Here is a 24,466-nt window from a genome sequence, read left to right as displayed (position 1 = left end):
ACCATCTCACCCACAGCTTTACCCCCCCCCCCCCCCCCCCCACACACACACACACACACACACACCCACCCACGCCCACTTCTCTTATCCTCTGAGATATTGCTGAGCTCTGCCTTATGTAGTGGAACTTGCAGCAGGATTTCGGAGTGTGATGGAGAGGATGCAGCAGAGCAGCGGCGGGATGTGCAGAAATAAATGGGTCTTCACACATTCCCTCGCACCCCCGACATTTATTTTACAAACTATGTCACGGAGAGTTTACGGATCCGTCCGCGAAGGCTGAAAGTCATCGTCTGAACAGATTGAACCGTTTATTCAATGCACTTTTTCTTGGAGCAGAAGAAACTTGCAGCAGCATCTTCGACTGAAGGTCTGATATTCACACTTGATGGATTTAGACACTGAGGTTTCAGGTTTAAACTTCTGTTGCACTTTATAGGGAAACATCACAGTTTTGGTTAAACGTGGAATAAGCTCACAAACTGTTGTGTTAAAAGTTAAGCTTCTTCAGTATTCAACTGGCTGACAGTGCAGAGGCAGAGGTTGAATTTGACACCAGATGTTGAGTCCACATCCAAACTCAGACCTGCAAACTTTCTGCAATGTTTTGGTATAAGCGTAACGTTCATACTTAAATTGTGTAAAGGCTGATTCATGCTTCTGCCTCGAAGCTACGCCATAGATGCGCACGTGGCCGAGCATTCACGTTACTAAGCGGATCGTGTTGGAGACGGAGCGGCGTAGGCTGCGGTCACAGGTTGTCATTTGTTACTGATTAGCTTCCACATGTCAAGAAGGTGAATCTTACCCAATATGAGCCGCTTAGAGCGCAGACACCAAAAAGAGGATATACATAGGGAAAGTGATGTTGGAGAATAATGCTAGACAATGTAAGTTTACTAGTAAGACGCTGACCCTGAATATTCAACATCAACATGGACCAATTGACCAACCTTTTGATTTAAGGGCCATTTTTCAGTCCAACATTTGTATTCTTCATTTATCTCTCGTAGTTAAAAACCATTAAGCGCAGCCATCGACTCATTAAAATTCCCCGAGTTCATCACCATTTAATCCCAACCAGCATTTAACTTTGAGGCACTCATCAAACAGCATGCATTACACATGTTGGAATTCAATAAGTGTAGCGTTTGCTGTTCGAGAGACATAGTGGAGCAGCGGGCGGGTGCATCAGACCACAGCAGAACGGAGGGTGCAGCAGATTAGAGCGGAACAATTTATAATTTACAGCAGAACAGAAGGTTTATCAGATAATTAGAGGTTGTGGAAGCAGGATGTGCGAGAACATTGGAGGATCAGAGCTCGGTCCGGACAAGGCGGGGAGGTGTTACAGAAAAGCAACCAGGATGTGTTCTGAAAGGGAGCGAGTTCAGGACAAGGAGCGTTGTGTGTTTGTTGTGCATATGCAGTAGAAAAGGAAAACACAACCTGGAGGGGTACACTATACACACTGTAGTGTACAGGAGTGTGTGTGTGTGAATGAGGAAGAAAAGTAGTGCAGCAACAACACACATATAATATTGAAGGTCTGATTAATAGAAGCATCCTCCTGACTTACCATTTATTCCGCGTAGCCAACGTGAACTCAAAGACCCCCCCACCCACCCACCGCCCCCGAGAACCTTTGTCGAATGTCACCCGCTTCCTCTCCGTCACACTTAATTGCATGGTTATGTGAAAAGGGGGGGAAAAGGGACAGTGGAGGAGCTCAGACAAAAGCAGAGGAGCAGAGATGAGGTTGCGAGATTGGTAAGTCGATGACCTTGGTGATAAACCAGGGTCTTTTACAGGCCCCGGTCTGCACCAGGCTCAGACTGGCAATCTGGCGAATATGGGAAAATGGCAGATGGGCTGGAGTGTTCTAGGCGCGGGGGCCACAAGGCCACCAGCAACGTGGGAATACATTTATTGTAGGAGAATAATAACAGAAGAATAATTTGACCTGCCTGCCGTGGGCCACTTGACGTTAAAAGGATAGTTCACTGAAAAATGAAAATTCACTACTGACCACTGTGCTGATGGAGGTGAAGTGTTTGAGTCCACGAAGCACTTCTGGAGTTTCAGGGGTAAACAGCGTTGCAGCCAAATCCAACACAATTTTAGTAAATGGTGAAAAATAAATAAAAATGCCTCCATACTGCTCGTATAGTGTCATCCAAGTGTCCGGAAGCACCGACATTTAAATATGACTCGAAACGGTGTCATTTACACCATGGTTTTAAAATCAGAAAGTCAATTTAACTGGAGGACAGCCTAAAAGATCAGTAAAAAAGGCTGATGCAGCAAATATATTTTCGTTTAACTGATTCATTCAAAGACATGTTACTGATGCGAGTCCACAGGCGTCTAATAAAGAGGAGGAGAACATCTGGATGCAGGCTGATGAAGAGAAAGGCCCGGAGGAGGAAGAAGAGGCAGCTGCAGACGAGCCACGAGCCCCAGCCCTGCAGGTATCTACAGAGCTAATGGAGCTAACTGGGCTAATATTAGCAGAGCTAGCCTATACGTTACAAATGGAGCAAGTGGTGCAGACGTTGGAGATACAAGGGATTTGCCAGGATTGAATGTAGCACCAAGTCCGACCCTGATCTGCACATTTAAAATGTCTGTAAAACACGATAAAACTACTACTTTAGTCGTGGACTGATGCTTTACGCCGCTTTAAAAAAATATGCCATCGGAGTCTCTTGTCTGAGGGGACGGGGTTGATCTGAGTTTGGGCAAAGGAAAACAGGTACCTCTGCAAAAAGTCATTTGGTTTTTCGAGGAATAAAGAAAAGTGCCGAGTGTGTGAGATTTGACAACATGACTCAAACGGGTTTCCAGGGACTAAGGATCATGAAAGAAATCAACGAAATTGCAATTGCTCTTTCTCGGGCTCCGAGGTTTCGCGGCTCAGCCTCACGGAGAAGTGCCTGAGAAAGCAATCAAGCCAGCACAAGCACAACAGACTTTAATCAACAGCGAGGCAGAGGGAGAGACAGCGGGTCAGTCGCACTGTTGCATCAACTGAGTAAGTGTGTGTGTGTGGAAAAAAAACAATCTGCGGTGGAGTCGCTCTTGAATATTTAACGATTCTGATACAACCACTGTGAAATGAGAGCAGTTTGAAGGGGATGAGATGTGCTGACGTAACCACAGCAGTGTCTCATGTACGAATGAACATCGGAAACAGAGCCATTGGTTTTGTCGTAACCATATTTGGAGGAGCAAGGGGGGTGGAGCCTGAGTGAGAGTTCGAGAACGATCCCCGCCCACCTACACCTGCACCCATTGGACGCTACTAGCTGTCAATCACACGGTGTCCACGCTCCCAACGCATACAGGGCTTTATCATCCATTTGACTCTAAACGGGAGCATAATATAAAAAATTAACATCATTTGATATTGAAGAAAATGTTTATTGACATTATAAATAAGTCTCCTCTCTGAGGCTCATTTGAAAAAATAAAGGTTACAGGAGCTTCCACTATTCTCCTGTCCTGTCTATGCATCTACTGTTATATAGATTTGAGGAGCAAAGGTATATAATCTCAGTTTGGACGCACTGATAGTTTACTGGGTATAAAGCATATTACTGACAGTACAGTCTGTAATGTGACTGCACAGTTGTCGGACTGATGTTATCTACAAATTTTGTTGGTTAACGTTTGGATTCATACGTATTCACGATGCAGAGAGCAGCAACAAATGCATTTCTTTCGAACACATAGTAGAATAAACAACAGCTTTGTTCGCAGTAACCCATAATTGTTTTATTTATTATTATAAATATCACTGGACTCACATCGGAAACATTAAGTGACTCCATCAGACACTTTGGCAGCGGAGGAGGCGTCATCTGGACGTTCTACCTAATTCCCAAAATGAGATTGGCTGGCAAAATACATGAAGTGGCAAAACAGCCGCTATCTACTGTGGCCAGGAGAGTTATTACATTACAGAGATAAGGTAATTACAGTGATAACGGGGGGGGGGGGGGGGGGGGGGGGGATATGATAATAAAAAAAGAAGTAATACAGAGAATGAAGAGAAGAGGAAAGAAGCGAGGAAACACGAGAGAAAACAGCAAGAGGGCAAAAAGCTACAGTAAGTAAAGAGAGTGGAGGCAAACAGGGAGAAGCAGGAGGAAACGATGCATGAGGAGATACGGTGAGAGAGATGAGAAGGTGGAAAGACGACAAAGGAGCGAAGACAGGAAAAGAAAATCAAGGAATCAAGGGAGACGAGGAGACGGGAGAAGAAAGGGAAGCCTGAGATGAGTCGGGGAAAAGGAGGAAGGGATGAGAGGCGGGAAGAGAAGAGCGTTTGTTGTTTTTTGCTGTGCATGAGTCATCGTCAGATCCTATTATGACTGAGGCAGCGTTACCGCTCTCGCCCACTGCTAACCTACGGCTACATGCCTTCCACACGCATCACACGCACACACGCACAGTTTGCCTTTGCTATTTTTACGGGGACATTCCTTGATTCTTCGTAATACGTTGCATTGTTCGACACCATTTGACACCGACATTCCTTCACTTACATTGTTTTCTAACCCTTGGACCTCACAATCGATGTGTGGAGCGACCGACAGAATTGCACTGTTTGAAATGATTCTTTTCGAAGTGCGGTGCAGACTGGTTATGACAACAATAAACACTTTTACCGTGCCCCTGTGTGTAAAGGCAAGTTGCTGAAGTCAAACATTTTCTATCAGGTCATAAAGGAGCTGTTATTTTATTGATAATATTAAATATGTTTACATGATAACTGATGATACAGATATATATCATGTTTAGGTTTTACTCCTCATGGGGGTTACAGCAGATGTTAAATGGAAATCATCAGACACAGAAGGCCCAATAAAAGTTCTCACTGTGACACTTTCTTCTTCCACTTTAACATTCCTTTAAAAGGTTCAGTGTGTAGAATATAGTGACATCTAGTGGTGAAGTTTCGTGTTGCAGCTGAACGCCCCTCTAAACATGACAGAGAACCTGTGGTAGTTTCAGTTTCCATAAAAACTCAAAAGATGTTTAGTTTGTCCAGTCCGGGTCTGATCCTATTTCTTGAGAGATTTGGAAAAATGTTGACGAGTCATTTCAAACATTACGAAGAGAACCACAAAAACACTCTGGAGTGCAAACGGGGAAACTCAGGCCCTGCTCAGGTTTGTGCTCACGACGCGCCATATGGCAAAGAATCACGAAAATGGACGACGATAACAGCTGCTGTTGCAACTTAACATCTGCAGACGTGGCCCCAATTCACATGGTTGAGAAATGGTGAAAGAACAAGTATCCATCATTGTGTGGATATGAACTCACCTCTATCGGAGACATGAGATCCACTGTGTTGTTATATGTGCCATGTAGGACATCCAGGGAAATGCATGGACACAAGCTGCTACAGGGACAAATGGGATCAAACCATGTTCTCTAAGCTGCTGCGACATGTCGGGAGCTGTGAGCTCCACTCTCCTCCGGCTCGGGGCGGACACGTCGTCGCAAACCTCAGGAACAATGATACACATCTACTCAAAAAGCCACAACACTGCACATTTCTTCAAGGAAGTCAGAGATGGACTGTTTGTTTCAGGGCGTCTCGGTCAAACGTAGCCTTTACGGAAAGGTCGGCAGTTTTAAAGTTCAAACGCTTTGAACTTTATGTGTACCGGAGAAAATGTGAAATGTGAAGGGTGTGCGACGCCTCAGGTAAAGTGCTGGCACAAGGTTCTGCGTCTCCACGGCAAAACATTTCTACAGATATTATGTTCGCTATCAAAGTAAAAAACATTGCACTCCTCTCTGCACACGTTTACTGAAGAATGACGAGCAGCGTTAAATCTTTCAGAACCCACACGAACAAGCACCTGTCCCTGAAAACGTTTCAACAACAGATCAATGTGCGACCTTTAGCGCAGAAGGGCCTGCGTGTGGTATTTTCACCTCATCCACGTATCATTGGAAAATTGATCGTCATAAGCTGAGGTATCACTGCTGTAAACGGATCGGACGCGTCTATTGAACGCCAGTGGAACAGAGTGGCGAGGTGGGAGGGGTCACAGATACGAGCGTGGCAGTGTGTTCAGTCCTGCAAAGACACGAGGCCTTGACGGGGAATAAAACTTAGTTCAACAACAATTACACACAAACATCTGTCAAGTCAATGAAGTAGAGGATCTATTCACAGCGATGTGAAAGGGAAGCTTGAAGTTTGAGGTCGGACTTTAAGAACTTGAAGAAGCTTTGAGATTCAGATTCTTCATCAGTGGGAAGTGCAGGGACAATCAGGTGGAGGTGACCAGGAAGTAGGAACTGACAGGAAGGGGAGTGACAGCACCAAAACAAAACAGGAAGTCCAATAAGGAACAGTCGGAGGCGGAGCGTGACAGTGACAGTCCAGTGCAGCCTCGAGCAAAATGATTATGTTGTTAGTTTCTCGTGATAATAAAAGATAAATAACTGGTAAATACATTACATATTAAATGTTGTCAGAATCATCTTCATCCCTCTGACCTCCTCTTCGCCTCCTGCCCCCGTCCTCCCACTCCTCCCCCCCTCCATCAGCGATAACACAACTAAACCCTCATTAAAAGGGGGGGGGGTTTTGGAGTTGGAGCTCCGTCACACACACACTCATAATTTATTACACACTCACATACACAATCGACGCCTGTGCTCCACTAACCAGCACATTATTTGATCTTCTCGCCTCCTGATTAATGGGATCTCCTCCTTCAACTGATAAGGACTCCGAACCGAGACCTTCTATCGTTCTCCTTCACGTTCTCCTCTGGTTTTTTTAAAATCTTTTCTCTCATGGTCTCTCTCTCTCTCTCTCTCTCTCTCTCTTTTCATTTGTCTTTTCGTCCCCTCTTCTTTTTACCGACCGTTCATGCAGATCACGGATGCCATCGCTATTTGTACCCTTAAATTCCCCCCCCCTATCGTTTTGGTGATGGATGACTGCTGCACGCACAAATATTCACTCTCTCTCACACACACACACACAGACACACACACACTTGCGTATCCATTATCTGTCCTTCAACGGGGGGAATGAGATAGTTTGACGATCAAACAACTGTTACACAGCAGCTACTTATAAATGCATTACACAGTTGTGGTCATTTCCTCTTAACTGCACACACACACAGTCACGTCTCCATGACTTCGGAGGACATGACACAGACTTGCAGTAATTACCTGGAGAATAACTCGAACCATAACGGGAAAACTCACACGTGCCTGTTGCAGGATTTAAAGGAAACGATGCTACTGGAACACACTTTGACCGGAGTGACGTCTCGCGTTTGCTGTTCTGCATTCACCGCGCGTGGGAGAGGTTTAAGTGGCAGAGCAGACACCAGCCAATCAAATTGCATTTAAACCAATAATCAAACGCAGGCTCTCGCCAATCAAATCACTTTAATTCGAGCAGAGGTCGGAGAGATGTGGCAGCTGCTTGATCCTGGGACGTTCTCATCTGTGGAGGTTATTTCCCACAATAATGCCCCTTAGCATTGGCTGCGTGTCCCGAGTGGGAACGTGTGATTGGTTGTTGTTGTCGTGACTTTAAAGAAACGTGTACATGCGAGTGCTCAGTATCAACTGACCTCAGGACGTGTTTAGAATGAGTCACGTTCTGGGGGGCTGTTACTGCGTCAACAGCTTTATCAGCATGAAACAAACAGATCTGAAATCTGCCGGTTAACATGAGTTCGATGTAGAGTAGAGTGTAGGAACTAAATAACAGACATTCAACAGAACAGGTCAGGGGATCGTCTACCTGCAGTCGTCGCTCTACCACTTAAAGATGTGATACTCTCTGATTTTCCAAACGCACAAATGCAAAATTCCAATTTCGGAGGTTTATTTTGTTATTTTATTCTTTATCAAGCAGAACGAGGTTGATTTCTTATCCACAGTCTGATTTATTCATGACTAGAAGGTTAGAGTGATGGTTTATATTGTGCAATCATCGTCGTCACATTCTGCACACGTCACCTTGAACCAATGACGTGCTCTTGTGGTGCTGAACAGCCGGGGGTTTGATTCCTTGCTCAAGAGCAGCCATTGTGTTCTACTTAGCAGAGAGGATTCGTTCACCTTCTCCACGCAGATTTTTATCAAGTGCATTATGTGGAGTGCCGCCCCCCCCTCCCATTAAAAATCAAGGACTGGTCCAATCAAGGGCCTCAAACAGCCATAAGGCATCAGACACATCAGTGTGTCCAGAATACTGATTTAAAATCCCTCGCACACAAACTCACACAATAAGCATCAGACCCTCTCAGAGTCAAAATGTTCAAACCGGTCGAATCCAAAATCCTTGAAATATTTGAGTTTTAAGCCTTTATTGGTTGGACAGAGTTTAAGCGTGAAAGGGGGGGAGAGCGTGAGAGGCTGCTGCAGAGGACTCGAACCCCCGTACACCTGGCACCCACTCAACCAGTGAGCCAACCAGCCGTTTTCAATACCAAATTCCACCACAAGGTCTCGTTCTTCACACGGCTGACGCTCCTGAGGGGAACAGACACAGATTGAAATAGGACCAGAGAGTGGAGCGGCCTCACAATCAGAAGAACAACTTCATCCGCTTCGAGCAGTTGGTTCAGTTCATCACCTCAAGAAAACACAAACTTTCCATTAACAGACAACATACACATGTGCATCTTCCCCTCTGCTGGCATCTGATGTTTTTTTATGTTGCTGAACACTTTGCATGGTTTATGGTCCTTTTCCAAACAAAGTTATATCTTATAAATCACATTTTCATATTGATTAAGCACCGTGATACCACTGGAACGTGTCCCTGGTATAGGCTCCTTTTTAATTGGCCAGATCTTGTCTTGATGTCAGTCAAGCCAGTTCACATTAAGCTCGTTCACCAGACAGACACAAACATCATTCTCGCTCTGTGTTATCCCATCTCTCTCTCTCTCTCCATCACACACACACACACACACACACACACACCCATCTTAAGCAGAACACACACACACACACACACACCTGCATTAACACACAAGCTAGCGTCCATCCTACACATGGCTCTGGCTCTGCCCTGCACGACATCTTTCTCTCTCACACACACACAGATTTAGTAACAGAAGATTTTCCGTGGGAGGCATCAGGAGGAACATGGTCTGACATGAGGCACTTAAACTGTTCTAGTAAAGGCAGCAGCTTCTGTCATTCACACTATCTGAGTGTGATACCCTCTGCATGTCCCCCCCCCCTCATGTGATTATTCAAAGTCTCATTCAACCCCTCAGGTACAGACATGAGCTCCTCTGGCTTCCCACAGATTCTGGGAGCATGCAGTCTGCAGGGATTCAGAGCATTAGTGAGATCGGCCACTGATGTCCTGTGATAAGGTTTGGCTCGCTGTTGGTTTTCCTCTGCTGCAGACATGTTGGATGGGGCTGAAGTCGGGGGGGTGGGGGGGGTGGGGGGGGCTGAGTGGGTTCTTTCACAGCGAACCCAGAAATCCACGCGTTTATCCACACGGGGGATGTTTCTGTTGTTTTATCACAAAGCTGGAAGGTCTCTGCTTTCCGACATGTTATTGCTGAAGCATTAAGTTTCCTCTTTGTTGGAAACAAGGGGCACAAATGAAGGGGAACTCATGTACAGTGTGAGCAGTGCAAAGATTTGCCTGCACATCCAGCAGCATTGCAGCAGGGTGGGCGGTGCGGGCGATTACCTGGGGCCCCACGTAGAGAGAGGGCCCCCAAATAACACAGTTTTGCCAATAGGTTCATCATTTTAAAGGGCGTCTAAATGTGTGTGTGTCTGGGATGGTGGTGTGGATTCAACTTCAATACTTTACTATTACATACAGGCACAACATGCACTTTGGGGGGGGGGGGGTTGCTTCAGTATCTTGGGACCCCCACCTCTCTTTTGCCCCGGGGCCCTCAAAGTCCAGTGAAACATCCCTGTACAAATCAAAATGTCCCGTCGCTTCCACAGATGATAACTGGTAATGTACTGGTTAAGTTAAGTTTAAATGGTTTTTACTCTGGTTTTTTAAATAAATGTTTCACACTCACAAGTTGTTTTTCTGCCGCGAGAAGTCACAGTAATTCACGGCTCAGCAAAACTTGTGAAAGCTTCATGAGAGTGAAGATGACGTTGGGACTGAAGTGAAGACGAGGTGAAGTTCAGGCTTCACACGAGCAGGTTGAAATAATTAAACCGTCAAACAATGGAAACAGTCGATTCAAAAGGGTTAGGGTCGATTCAAAAATACTGTCAAAACACATTTCAATCATATTCCAGGTGTTTAACAAACATTTGAGTTTTTTACTGTCAAATATTGATTATATCAGCACATATATTTCATCATTTTGGTTCTTTTCCCTGTTGAAACAGACAATAATAAATCTATAGAGGGAATCTGTCTCAGCACTCGTCTAAATTCAGCTCCATCCACACATGACCTATCCAAACACACAGGGTCCAGATTATTAATGTGGAGGAAGAAAGTCTCATCTACTGTCAACACCACTCTCTCTCTGACACACACACACACACGCGCACGAACACTCACACACAGTCTCTCTCTCTGCCACACACAGACACACACACTCACTCTCTCTGCCACACACACACACACACTTTCTCAGTTGCCCACATCCACGTATACGAATTATCACGCACGCACTTGCACCAACATCATCACTCCCTCCTGTGTTCATGCTGCAGGACCAACACGCAGCCACAGTCACGCACGCACGCTGACCTGCAAGCATCAGTAGCATCGCACGCACGAGCTCTGCAAATACGGCGGAACAAACCTGTGGTGACACGTGTGCGCATTGCGCGCAGCTCCAGCAGACCAAGCGTGTCCACGCACACTCATTGGCTACACACACGCGCACACACAACAACAACAACAACAACAACACGCCCACGCACGTATAGCCTACACACGCAATTACCAAAGCTGCAGGTGCTTCTCAATCAGCCCGAGAGAACATGCGCAATCAAGGCGCGCGCACACGCACGCACTTCTAGTGATCCGGAAAACTCCAAACGCATGAAGCGGAAAACGCAAAGATTCAAAGTGTCTCCATCAACAAGCTGCGCACATTGCAGCCCCGATTCAAACACACACTATCTGCAAACACACACACACTCATGCACGCACACACACGCTCATGCACGCACACACACACTCTCACATGCAAGCGCAAACATGTGCGCACATGAATTTACTTTGCTCTCCTACCTTCCTCGTGCATCCGCTGCAGACAGAAAGTGAGGTTCCTCCGCCAGCCCGGCATGGTGATGAAGGAGAGGAGGAAGAGGAGGAGAGGTCTGTAGGAAGAGGGTGAAGATGAGGAGGAGGAGGGATGATGAAGAGGAGTAATGATGATGAAGAAGTAGATCCTGTCCGGTGGAGGTGATGACACGCAGCAAATATAACGTTTCCCCCTGGTTCTCCTTCTCTCCTCTTCCTCTCTGTCCCTCTCCTCCGGTGAGTCTGTCGGTTCTCTCCGGTAACGACCCCGCTGACAGTCCGTGTGACAGTCGGTCCCGCTGCGGCACCAATGCTCTCTCTCTCTCTCCTCCTCCCCCCCCGGTTCATCATCAGTTCAGAGGTTATTTCCCATCCAGGCACATATTTCACATGGGGGCACATTTCTGAATAAAACCCACTTTCTGTGGAATAAAAGCAGAAGTAGCAGGAACACAGGTGAAGTGGTCACGTGCTCAGGGTGCAGTGGGGGCGGGGCTCTGCTCGTATAATTACCTGAGGTCACACTTCCGGTGCAATTAATGATGACACGCCAGTGTGAGGGGGAGATGTCACTCATGTCCAGTCCACACTGAGGACACAGCCACGTGAACGTGTCACTGGTGAACCTCCTGCTCCCGTTCGCTCATAATCTGTGAGCGAGGAGGAGAAGAAAACACGTGTAAAGAAAACATCTTCAGCTATCTGTTCAGATTTGAAAGTGTATTTATATCTGTAAATGTGTAGACAAATCTTCAAGAGCTGAAAATACAGACATGTCATCAGTTGCTCATTTTAAAGGTGCAACACGTCCTGTGCGCTGTATAAAACCTGAACATGAGGAGCTCAGTGAGTGTCGAGCCACGGTGTTCCTGATTGTTGCCGTGCAAGTGAGGTGCGGTCGACCAACGTGACCAACGTGACGCCACTGGAGCTTGTTTAGTTAATTGAGGTGTCAGAGTTTCTACCAAAGTGTCACCAGGACACATTCCCTGTGTTGTCTCTTGAAATAGAATCAAATCGATACAAACTTGGAGGTGCAGGTTGGTGTGGACACCGAGCAAAGAGACACTGCTCCATCGGACCAGCATTAACTGGGTCTTGTCCCTTTCAACTTTTTATTATCTGACACGCTGACATCTCTTGTGACAGACAGACTGACTGACAGGTAATTATTGTAAAGGTTCTGTCGTCCAAGACCCCGTTAAACAATTGGTGTGTTTGATTGTGCATATTTACACTGTCCAGTAAAACCTCAAAGCTTTGATTGTTATTGATACTGATCGGCATCACGTCTGCATCACGGCCCTGCAGCAGTTAGCAGCTCCACATGGAGTCGTGACCTGCTCTCTGCTGTCAGAAGATGGACCTGGTCCGACTGGGTCTGACTTCATCCACCGGCAGCTGCAGGGTGGAGTAAAAAACAACACAGACGTCAAGTCAGACACCTTCTTCTCACAGCGTCAGTGAGACAAGAACAACGGCTGAGCTCACAGCTTTTGCTTTTTTTCGTTGCAAATGAAACAGATGTTTTGGAAATCCAGGTGTTTTTGCAAGAAGAACAATGAACAACACAGTTGACGGAGATCTTTATTTCAGCTGAAAATGAAAACTACACAGAGTAACTGTCAGAAGGAGATGAAAACCATCACTTCCTCTTTGAAGAGAAATAACAAAAAACAGAGAACTTTTTTCTTTTCTCGTTCATCCCCAGATTAGAAATACTAGATAAAAATAAGGCACACATGAATAACATAACAAAAAGGGAGAGAGCAACAGATATACACTATATTACTTATATAGCTTCAAACAATCAAATATATATCCCTGTATGTATTTTACTTACAAGGTAGGATGTTGATAATGTTCCTATAAAGAGAGTTAAGTTTTTAACACCTTACATTTATGGATATAAAGAGCAGAACACACATCTGAATTCTTAGAATAACAATATTAGACACGTGTCACTGAAGCCTTCAGCCAATCAGAGCAGGCTTGTGTCGTCACAGAGGCGGCCCCAAGGTGCTGCTGCTGGAGGAAAACATCTGTCCGACTGCAGCCGGGTCATGTGACCTGCTGACGTTTTGCAGCGCCGGATGAAGTCGGACACATTTTCTAACCATCGTGCATTGTGTTAGGACCAGCATGCATCACGGTGAGTCAGCGCTGCACGGAGCTGCAACAAGTCGAATGCACCTAAAGACTTCTCCTTACATCTGTGGATTTAACCTACCAAGGTAGATCCCAAAAATTATCGTCACAATGAGTAAATTAAGCGTTAAAGACGAAAATGATGTGACTGCCCCTGAGTGCAGGATGAGTCCTTTAGTTTAGTTTAAACCATCAGGACAAGTCAAAGCAGATTTTAATGTAAAAAAGGTTATAACATTGTTTTGAACGGTTGGTTGAGCATCGGTTGGTCCCTGATACGTGGCTCCACGATCACTACTCTACACACTCTGGGTCCAAATGGTATAAAAGTGCAACATGGCAGCGCCTGTATCCCGAGTCTTTTTGGACACATCTTTGCACAAAGGGCAGAAGTCGAAAGGCGTCGTTCATCTTTATTTACCGTGTTTGGTCTGAACGCTCTCTGAGCTGCAGAGCTGCTGAGTCTGCGATGAGCCTGTGAGGAGGCGTCGCTGCACGTTGATCTGTGGTCAAAACAAACCTACTGATTTCTGATGCTTCTTCCTTCCCATGAACGTTCCACAGCAGATCAGAGCCCATCTCCGCAGAACATCAGTGTGAAATCACAGAGGAGAGGGCGGAACGGGATATTCTCCCTCGTTTGGCGACAGCACAATTAAAACCGTCTCACCAGAGCAAACAGAACTGGCCTGAGGCGAAGGACGAGAATATTTGAATACACACAATCCCACACATTCCACACGTCCTTAAAAGTACTCAGAGTACATTCTGAGCAGTCTGGGCTGGATGGATGCAGAGTCCGAGTCCAGAGCTCATTGCAGTTGAGATCGATTTGAGCTTGAAGGGTCATTCTTTCATCACATGGTTCATAAACAGTGCGGACCAGAAGTGTTTGGACCAGTTTTCTTTAGGCTCTGAGTTTCAGGACATTTAATCTGACATAGAATAACTGATACTACATGTGCCAAGTCCCAGCTTTAAATCTGATTTACTGTTTTGAAATCTGCTCTTCCGACGCCTCAGGGCTGCTCAGTTTGTACTGATTCAAAACGCTGCTGCTCAGGTCCTGACTGGATTTCTACATTTCTACGACTTTATACAAGGAGCTGTCAGTTAGAGAAAGACCATAGAAACATGCACCTCCTCCAGAGAACATACAGAGGAACTGCGGAGTCCGGTGCATGTTTGAAAGCAGCTTAAAAGAGGTTGGGAAATAAAACAAGAAATGAAGAACTCAAAGAGCAGACAAAGACAAATCTAAAATACACAAATACACAAAACAAAGCTCAAACACAAAGGAAACTGCACGTTCACGACAAAAGTCCCAAAAAAAGTCTCTCGAAGACACACAATGAGCAAAGCTGCCTTTTTAGACTGAGCTCTACTGATTTTGACAAACCGATTACCTTAAGAGTAAGTGTTGTACTCTGTTGGCCCTGAGGGGATTTTTATTCTTCCACACATACACAAACACAATTATAAAATACACAACCTCAGTTACAACCCAGTAAGCATCTACAGGAGTCAGGGAAGCAGCACAGCAGCAACGTTAACTAGTAGATTGTAATAGTTCAAAATAAGATCCCCAACTACAATACTAACCAGGATCAATGGGTGAGGGGCAGCGGGTGGTGCCTAAATCTGATGGTCCCCCCAAAAAGAGACCAAAAGAATATCCTGCTGGGATAAACAAGACAAACTTTACTGCACAAAGTAACTTACATCCAGGCTGGCGTCCTTCAGGCCTGGTGAATCCACATGAGGAGTCTCGGTGAGGTGCACAATGAAGTAAAGAGGATAACAAACAAGAACGAGTGCCTCGCTAGTTCACAGAATATCAGCGAGAACAAGTTAACAACCGTTAACAAACACACAACAAGCTGATCACATCTCAGCCGCGCCCGGTGACATTGCACAGAGTTTGTTAATCCTCTCGGTCTCGAGGACGGTGGGGGGGGGGAATAGGGAATAGGTGGCTGCTGATACTGGATTCTCTGCTGATACTGGATTCTGATGGGCCAGTGAGCGGTGCAGGGCGGCGCTCCAGGAGGAATCCACTGGAAGTGTGTGTGACGGAGGAGGTCGACCTGAACACTGCAGTGAGGAAGCAGCCATGCTGTTCTGGGTTCTAACAGCTAAATGAAATGTGATGATATGTGATGTAAAAGCCGAGGCCAGAAACACCCTCACACAGAACATGAAACTGGGAAGAGTGTGACCCCTTGTGCTCAGTCACTAGAAGTACAGTGTAAAGCCCCCCCCCCCCCCCCCCCCCCCCCCCCCCCCCCCAACAATTCAGTGTGAAGCTTCCTGCATTACAAACTGCTGACTTCATCAAATTAACACACACACAATCTAAAACACATTCACCTTGCAGTATTCATTCTACACTAGTTTAAACACACACAGTGTCTCTCTCTCTTTGTCACACACACACACACACAGACACACACACACACACACACACACACACACACACACACACACACGTACACCACTTCCTCTATCTAGCTCGCTCTGTTCCGTCACTGTCCAGTGACCAGATGTTACACTGAGGACAGATTAAAGCAGAGGAGAGATTGGACAGTGAATACTGCAGCACTGAAAGAGGAACGCACACACACACACACAGATGAGTGAGATAGATGTGTGTGAGTCGCCTAAACACTGGTGGCGTTGTTTAGTGTCTTCTGGTTCGTGGTCGTGTTATTTACAGATTCTGTGGCGTTTACTTCAGATCGATGGCGAGCGTTACTAAGTGGCTCGTGTTGGAGACGGAGCTGATGGATGTAGAAGAGCAATTACTTTTTTCTCAAAGAACTGCAACGAAGAAAAGAAAAAGGTCGTCTGTGATCGTTCCTTCAACTTGATTCAAAAATGGCGGCGAGTTGACCAACCACAGATATACACGTCTATGCGTAGGCTATGGCGTAGAGGCCTAACTCTAATCTAAACTTAATTCTAACCCTAACACAAAGTCTTAACCCTCAAACAGTCCATTGAAAAGTGAGGACCGGCCAAATTGTCCTCTCTCCATAGTGTCTATGCTCACTGGTTCTCACAAAGGTACAAGTACACACACAGTATGTAGTTGTACTCGTCTCTCCATCAGTGTACAGAGATAAGAACTGGTTACAACATGTGATAACAGTGGGAGGAGCTGCTGACATGATGCAGCAAATAAAGTTAAATAAGCAAAGAATAAATGTGTGAGTCAGCAGAAGAGTTCAAGTTTACAAAAATACAATGTGAGCAAAAAAAATATGAAAACACAAAGAAGAGACGATGCCTATTTTTTGCTTCTGTACAACTTTTCCCCTCGAGGAAAAAATAAAACACAAAGTAGTTTGTTCTTGTAACAGCGTCTGTTGTTTATCTTTAAATCTGTATTTATATGTGGCTTCAATACTCTGCTGCGGTTACTTACGTCTTTCAATCACCTTAAAGTATTTGTACTGTCAATATCTCCATCAGCACTCATTTTGACCTTTTATTATTCTTATGCTCTTGTTTTATGTGATACTGGATGCTAACATTTCCCTCTGGATCAATAAAGCATCTATCTATCTATCTATCTATCTGTCTGTCTGTCTGTCTGTCTGTCTGTCTGTCTGTCTGTCTATTCTGTAAAACGATGTATGTTTTAACTGTTTCTATGAGGAGCTATGTTACCTGAGCTGTACCTGAGGAGGAGGAGGAGGAGGAGGAGACAAGATGTGAGTGACAGGGAGGAGGAGGAGGAGGAGGCTCCTGCTGGCGTTTATCTGCAGAGAGGTGTTCCTCACGTCACTGAGCAGAAGCCTGCAGGGAGGTGAAGACACAGCAGAAGAGGAAGAGGAGAGTCACAGCCTCACCATCATCAGGAAGCCTCTTCTCTCTGACTTGTAATCTGTATAAAAACACAGATCCTTCTCCTCCTCCTCCTCCTCTGTGACGCATCCCTCTCCTCCCTCTCCTCCTGCGGGTTCTCCTGGTTGTCCTCCTCCTCCTGGTCGGTCATGTGTCGGCCGGCTGCAGCTCTGCTCGCGGCTCTGGCCGCTTCTCTCTGCTGCGGAGCGATGGACCAGCCGCTCAACAGCCGGCCCATCATCGGTAAGACTCGGCCTCGTGTGTGTGCGTGTGTCGGTGTGCGTGCACGGAGCGGTGCTGGATTCTGTTGGTTCTTATGTAATTTAACATGGAGAATGTTCGAGAGAAGGTGTGTGTGTGTGTGTGTCTGTGTGTGTGTGTGAGTGTGAGAGAGAGAGAGAGAGAGAGAGAGAGAGAGAGAGAGAGAGAGAGAGAGAGAGAGAGAGAGAGTGTGTGTGTGTTACTATCTTACTATTATGTCATAATTTAATTTACCACTATAGTCAATGCACATTATATCATTTTGCTTCAAGATTTCAGTCACAACAATACATAACACAGTAAACACAACATAATGTGAATAAAACAATATATTAAAGATAAGAGGAACAAAGTATATAGTGTGTTGTAAGTGAAATCAAAAATATAAAGTGTATACAGTGAAATGCAGAGAACCAGTGTAGAATAGAAATAAACTAGAAATGAGAATTAGATATGTAGAAAGTAATATCGCACACAGGTGGTAATACTGCACATGGAAAAGAAAACCTGAATAATATTGGTTATATTCAGGTAAATTTGTCAGATGCTCATTAGAGAATATTCAGCCTTTTTAAACTGAACCTTGTTCTTGACATTTGACTGTAGATGCCACCTGAGATCAGGGGACAGGTCTGTTGCTGCTGGTGCTGCATGATGGGATTTGTTTTTCCATGATGTTTGTCACATACGTCGTTAAATGTTTCCTCGAGGCTTTGAGGTTACACACAGTCACCGGGAACCGCACAAGCACAAACACATGACACCGACCACACTTCTAACACCTCAGTCAGCGACACCACACAAAAACAACCTGCACGTTTCAGGCGAGTCACAATGTTTGTTTCTGGCACAAACACAGACGCAGGTTCAGGGAAGAAACATTAATCACCATCACTGTACCGGTCAACATACGTCTGCATCAACGTCTCTATGTATATATCTCTGTGATAGTTGTGTCTGTGCGTTAACTGTCTCCTGTCCTCTGTAGGGGTGTTGGCACAGGAAACCCGTAAAGAAGAACAGGCTACGAGGGGCTTTTCCTACATCGCTGCTTCCTATGTGAAATACCTGGAGGCAGCCGGGGCCAGGGTCGTACCTGTCAGGTAGGACAACTCAGAAATCTGATTTATGACTTCACTCTTTGCCGGAGGGTTCAGTTTTCTGGCTTCTGATCCTGAGATTCAGATTTCAACTGCATTCTTTTCCGTTGTTTCCCTCTTTTAAACGAGAAATGTGCTTTGACACAACATGTCTGGACGTGCAACATCTGAAACTGACAATTCAACAAAGTGAAAAGTAGAATAAGCAGTTGATGCAAATATCAATAACTCAAGTGTAAAGCTACAGACAACTGGAGAAAGTTTATTCTGGTTCTTACTGAGTATTTTATCTTTTTGTCTGATGATGAACAAACTGATTACGAACACATGACACAGATAAAAAGAAGTTAAAGTGATGTCTGAAGAGAGGAGAGATTTATTTTGAGCTGGTTATTGATTCAGCATTAACTACATATCTGATGTTAGGGTTTTGTTTAAGTACTCTTGCTACTCGGACATCTTATACCTGATGATTGAGTATAATTAAAGATGTATTTCCGTAACTCTTCATCTATAAGATGTCTGTATTTAATTTTTCACAACAATCAGGTGGGATTCCCTTTATGGGAATCCTTCTGGATAAATACTTAAAGAGTTAAACTTCCTAATCCTCACATTGGTTGAACTGTGATGTGTCCCTGGCTCACAGACCTGTCTGTCATGGTGTTGTGATTTGATGTGGGTGGGGTTATAAATATATATACGCTATAAATGCAGTTGTAATATTGTTGAGATTAAATTACAACAATAAAACATGTGATGATCCTGATAGACAACTTGTCCAGAGTTTCCTCTACATGTTGAGATTACAAACCTTCTTCAGCTGCTGCTTCAAATCCACATTGATTCGTTAGGGTTTGAATTGTCTTTGATGGTTAATTTGTTTTTGGCATCAATTTGTTTTCCCCACATATTTTGTCCCCATCAGAGTAAATCTCACAGAAGAAGAATATACCAAGATATTCAACTCAATCAACGGGTGAGTTCAAACAGTGCTCTGCTCTCCGTATGTCTGTAGATGCTCCTCATTGTTATGTCTGATGTGGATTCAATAAGTGTGTTAAGACTTATTTGTTCAGGATAAATCTCTAAAGCCGGAGATATACTTGCTGTTAACTACGCATACGTGTGTGCACGATGGCTGCCTCGTGCACCCTGCGACTATCTGGAGCGTCGGTTGTGCACGGCGCCAGATGCAATATGCACTGACCGCTAGGGGCAGTGTAGCGGTGTATCATCAGCGGGCTAATCCTGCGGACATTCAAAAATACGGTGGTGTTTTTCATCATCAATTTTCTCGCATTGGCAGAACGAGAGAAACGTACTCGCCTTGGTCACGCCGTGCCTGATTTAAGGGCCTTACCAGGACCATCTACCACAGAGCCGCTGATCTCAGAATGAACAATACAGTTACCTCCTCGAGGTTCGCCCATGTTTATTGTTTACATCATGCAAATCTGGAAGTTCTCTACGGTCTGATATCTCCACTGTGCCCTCTAGTGGTATCCTCCGGTAACACGCGTAGTACATCAGCAAGCATGTGAACAACTCCGTTCACGACGACGCCGCCGCTTGTCTACGTGTATTTAAACAGCAGGTAGATCTCCGGCCTGACGGAGCGCGGTCTCCCCGCAGGTTGCTGCTGCCAGGAGGAAGTTCCAATCTGCTGACGTCGCAGTACAGTCGTTCCGCCAGGATTTTATACAACTTGGCTCTGATGGTAAATTAAACTTGTTTAACTGTGTTAATGATGAAGTTACATGAAGATACCGATTAGATTATAAGTGTCTTCATTTTCATCTCGTGTATTTTCCTGTTGGTCGTCAGTTCTCCTTCTGATCCGGTGTTCGTATGTGTTTATATCGTCCAATACTGTGCAGATTGTCAGTTTCTTCATTGTGGTTCAATCAGGCAGGTTTAGTAGGTGTGCAAAGTGAAACTGTTTCTCCAGCTGTTCCCAGGTCTCTGAACAGTTTTCTCCTTTTGGGGTGAGGATTCCTATCAGAGCCTAGTTATCACTAAATCCTTCCTTTGCATGCCACTGTTTCCTGGACTGCAAACTAAGACCTCTCCTTCTTTTCCCATGTATTTCTGCCACATTTGATTAACTGACTTGTTTATAATTGACATGTAACCTGATAATCCCCACAAGTCTTTTCAAGAGCTTTGTCCGTGGCTCTGAGGATGTCGCTCCTCATTAACGCCTCTGTCACATGAATGAAACAGTTGAAGACCAGCTCTGTAGTGCAGGTTGTTACGTTCAGAGAAGCCAGACAATGAAAACATATCCTGGGTAATTAAAGGTTTTCAAATCTCCCCCTCCCTCTCTCCTCCCTCTCTCCTCCTGCAGGCCAACGATGCTTCGGACTACTTCCCTGTCTGGGGAACTTGTCTGGGCTTCGAGCAGCTGACTGTCTTCACAGCGAAGAAAAACCTGCTCACGCTCACTGACACCACGGCTGTGGCTCTGCCACTCAACTTCACACGAAGTAAAGTTCACTGTCCTCACATCATGAAGGGTTTCTTCTGTTCCGACACACGTCCTTATTTGATGGAAACACGTTCTAAAGACATCTTTGCTTTTGCGAGACTAACACTTCAGCACATTAACGTTTTGGTGGGTTAAGACATGTCCTTTTCGTGGCATCATCAATATTATTGCAGAATGACCGTAGCACAATGTTTTATTGAAGTTTTTTGTTTTAGACATTTGATGTGGGATTCCTTTTATAGGAATCCTGCTAGAAAATTATCAGAAAGAGCAAATTATCCTAAATACCTGGGGGATTCAAATTGTACTTGTGTTCAATCCATAGCCTCTTCACTCATGGTGTTTAGTGCTGTATGATGTGGGCGGGACCAATGCAAATCCCTAATTTAAAGCGATGAATGGGGAACAGTGTGTCACACTGTTACAAATCTAGAGCAACCATTAAGCATAATTACCATATTCACAATGAAAGCACGAATAGGGATTGAACCCATGATGTTTGGTTTACGAGACCAACGCCTTTCCACTTGGCCACTATGCCAAAGTGTGTTTACAGTCTCTCTGTCTAAAAATCTACATTGATCGAGGATTCAGCAAGAAAAGGTTTAAAAGACTGAACCCAAAAAAGCTCAATAGTATTTGAGAATGTCTCAACTTCTCATACATCACTTTAATATTTAATACCCATAATTTTTAAATAATTTATTACGAATATAGATGTATTTATGTCAGATCTTAATGGTATTGAAGGTTTTACTTGAGACAGTTAGTGTGGGATTCCTTTTATAGGAATCCACCTGGAAAATTATCTGTAAGAGCAAATTATCCTGATGAAGTCCTGGAATCAAAATGTTCTTGTGTTCTATCCCAAGCCTCCTCACTCATGGTGTTTGGTGTTCTATGATGTGGGCGGAGCCAATGCAATTGAGCCACTCCTTCACTCTTACAGCTTTAATCAATATAAAAGTTAAATTTTCAGTTCTACTAAGTTTTCCGCAGCTACAGCTGTGACATTGAACTCCACACGTGATTACATTAAGCTCAAGGAACCTTGGCCGTCACTCACTGACTCCAGTCATAATGTCCAATGATGTTAGAGTCCAGTATTTAACTGATCCTCCTGTCTCACCACTAATCTGTGTCCGTCCTACAGAGGCACATTCCAGCCGTCTGTTTCGGAGTTTCCCCAAAGATGTGCTGAGGTCTCTGACCGAGGAAAACATCACCTCCAACTTCCACAAGTGGAGTCTGTCCTCCAAGGTATTTCCTACTGGTCATTTACTGGTTTTCCTTTTCTAGCTCCTGTAGTTGTGGTATCGGGGCAAAGTATTTATCTTGTAACCTAAACAAAGGTTGATGTAACCGAGGTTACACTTGTGAGTGCTTGTTTTACACTACTGAGGCATGGATGGGAATCGAACCCATGATCTTTGGTTTACGAGACCAACGCCTTACCACTTGGCCACCACGCCACAGATTGTGATTTGTTATGGAATCAAACTAGGCTTCCCACAATGAATCGACAGTATTTTGGTCACCACTGATCAGTTATCAGGTTCAAACACATCGTCTTTTAGCTGTGAGCTCGAATCATTGCACCACACTACCACCCTTAAGCCATTGTGTGTTCCTGCTAAAAACAAAAGGGATTCAAAATGTTTAAATTAAATTCAATCCTGATACATCAGTACAAAGTTCCACGTTCATGTATTCGCTCATGCAAAAGGAGCAAAGTGCGACTAAAACTCTACCGATGTTAAATGTGTGTATTTCAGAACTTCAGCGGGAATCCCAGGCTGAAGAAGTTTTACAAGGTCCTGTCGACAAACCACGATGGGAAGCAAGAATTCATCTCCACTATGGAAGGTACCTTTCCTTCCTGGACACGGAAATCTGAGTGTAGTTTGCTGTAAAATGACCGTGAGCACAAAGGTCGAATGACACAAACTCCACAACGAGTCCTAGAAGATCGAGAGACGATCGTCTGACAAGAAATAACTCTTTGTTTAATACTGACTGTAATGCCTCAGTGCTATGAGTGAGGTGTGCTGACAGTGTCTCTGGTCGTTTCCAGCCTACCGGTATCCATTTTATGGAGTTCAGTGGCATCCGGAGAAAACCCCTTTTGAGTGGATCGACAAACCGGGGATGATTCACTCCACCGCTGCAACAAGAGTCGCCTTCTACTCTGCCAGCCTCTTCGTCTCTGAAGGTAACACGTGGGATCTCTGTCAGCTTGTTACACAATATATCCAGATTTCTATGGCGGTTGATTAAAAATGTTACATCTTCCATTGTTTTTAACATTATAAAATACTACGTAAACTTACACAAATCTAGACAACAGATGATTTGATTGCACCCGCGACCTAACCGTTTTTCCCGCCATGCCACCATATCATAACTCAGAGTGACTCCACCTTGACGTCTGCTTTGTGTGGAGTTGTGGTATTATTTATTAGGATTGGTTTGCAAACCGGCATCACTCCAATAATTTCTTCTTTAACACATCCGATGAGAATATAGCTCCACTCATGTGAAACTGATTATTATTCACGGAACCATTTTCTTGTGAAGTTAAATTTAGACTGAATCCAAACAACCCTGCAGATGTTCGTGGAGTTTCACCCATAGAATAGACTAAGCAACTATAAGGGTCGTGTGACGCCCTCGTTTGAAGTTTTGTTCAAGTCATCTTTGTAAAAAGACATGAAAGAAAACGTGCAGCTGCTGAGTCAATGTTCACCTCCTCTCTCACTTCCCTTCCAGCCATGAAGAACAACCACAGTTTCCCGAGTCGGGAGGAGGAAGAGAGAGCGCTCATCTACAACTTCTGTCCCGTCTTCAAAGGCATGGACTCCATCTTTGTTCAGAGCTATTACTTTGATTGATGGACGTGAGGAGCCCGTCACTGGAGGATCATTTCCAACCTGATGAAGTCACTGACAGTAAAACCTCAAATGGAACAGCGGCAATTCTGTAATATGTGAATGCAGTGATAAATAAAAATAGAAGAAAGTGAAATAAAAGTGTTGTGTTCGAAAATGTATCTGGATTTCTACGTCTGTTATGATAAAAGTACAAAATCAAACTGTGCCGGTGATTTTTTTTTTTACATCCATAAGATACTCTGGTTAAAAAAGTTAAAAAGTTGTGTGTGATTGTGTGTGTCGGCGCGAGCGAAAGAGGAGAAGAAAGATTTGAGCATTTTAATGAAGGTATTGATCATTATGTGGTGATCAGTGGAGTCTGTCCACCAGTATTTCCTACTGGTCACTTATTGGTTTTCCTTTTCTAGCTCATGTAGTTGTGGTATCGGGGCAAAGTATTTCTCTTGTAACCTAAACAGGTTAATGT

The 24,466-nt window shown here is 44.6% G+C and overlaps 2 protein-coding genes and 2 non-coding genes across 5 annotated transcripts in view; 1 reads left to right on the top strand and 3 right to left on the bottom strand.

Moving 5' to 3' along the window:
• Window positions 1-11,557, bottom strand: part of LOC117761758 (glutamate receptor-interacting protein 2-like) — a 206,502-nt gene extending 194,945 nt beyond the window's left edge. Inside the window, exon 1 of one of the 2 annotated variants that reach the window (XM_034585966.1) lies at window positions 11,249-11,557. In XM_034585966.1, coding sequence (XP_034441857.1) covers window positions 11,249-11,303 — 55 coding nt within the window. In that variant the 5' untranslated portion in view covers window positions 11,304-11,557. The remainder of the gene's footprint in view (window positions 1-11,248) is intronic. The other variant, XM_034585969.1, reaches the window with a different exon arrangement.
• A 5,687-nt stretch (window positions 11,558-17,244) lies between these two features.
• Window positions 17,245-24,148, top strand: LOC117761760 (gamma-glutamyl hydrolase-like). The gene is made up of 9 exons (XM_034585972.1): window positions 17,245-17,500; window positions 18,507-18,621; window positions 19,547-19,597; window positions 20,254-20,338; window positions 20,969-21,112; window positions 22,265-22,369; window positions 22,885-22,975; window positions 23,184-23,321; window positions 23,879-24,148. Exons 1-9 carry the CDS (start codon window positions 17,407-17,409, stop codon window positions 23,998-24,000), a joined length of 945 nt encoding a protein of 314 aa, XP_034441863.1. The 5' UTR covers window positions 17,245-17,406; the 3' UTR covers window positions 24,001-24,148.
• LOC117762328 lies at window positions 19,168-19,221 on the bottom strand. The gene has a single exon (XR_004614015.1). It is a non-coding gene; the product is annotated as a U7 small nuclear RNA (small nuclear RNA).
• trnat-cgu lies at window positions 22,510-22,581 on the bottom strand. The gene has a single exon. It is a non-coding gene; the product is annotated as a tRNA-Thr (tRNA).
• Window positions 24,149-24,466: the final 318 nt, after the last annotated feature.

The sequence above is a fragment of the Hippoglossus hippoglossus genome, chromosome 5, assembly GCF_009819705.1.
Source record: "Hippoglossus hippoglossus isolate fHipHip1 chromosome 5, fHipHip1.pri, whole genome shotgun sequence".
NCBI lineage: Eukaryota > Metazoa > Chordata > Actinopteri > Pleuronectiformes > Pleuronectidae > Hippoglossus > Hippoglossus hippoglossus.
The sequence above is the reverse complement of the archived record's forward strand: the minus strand, read 5'-3'. Positions and strand labels throughout refer to the sequence as shown.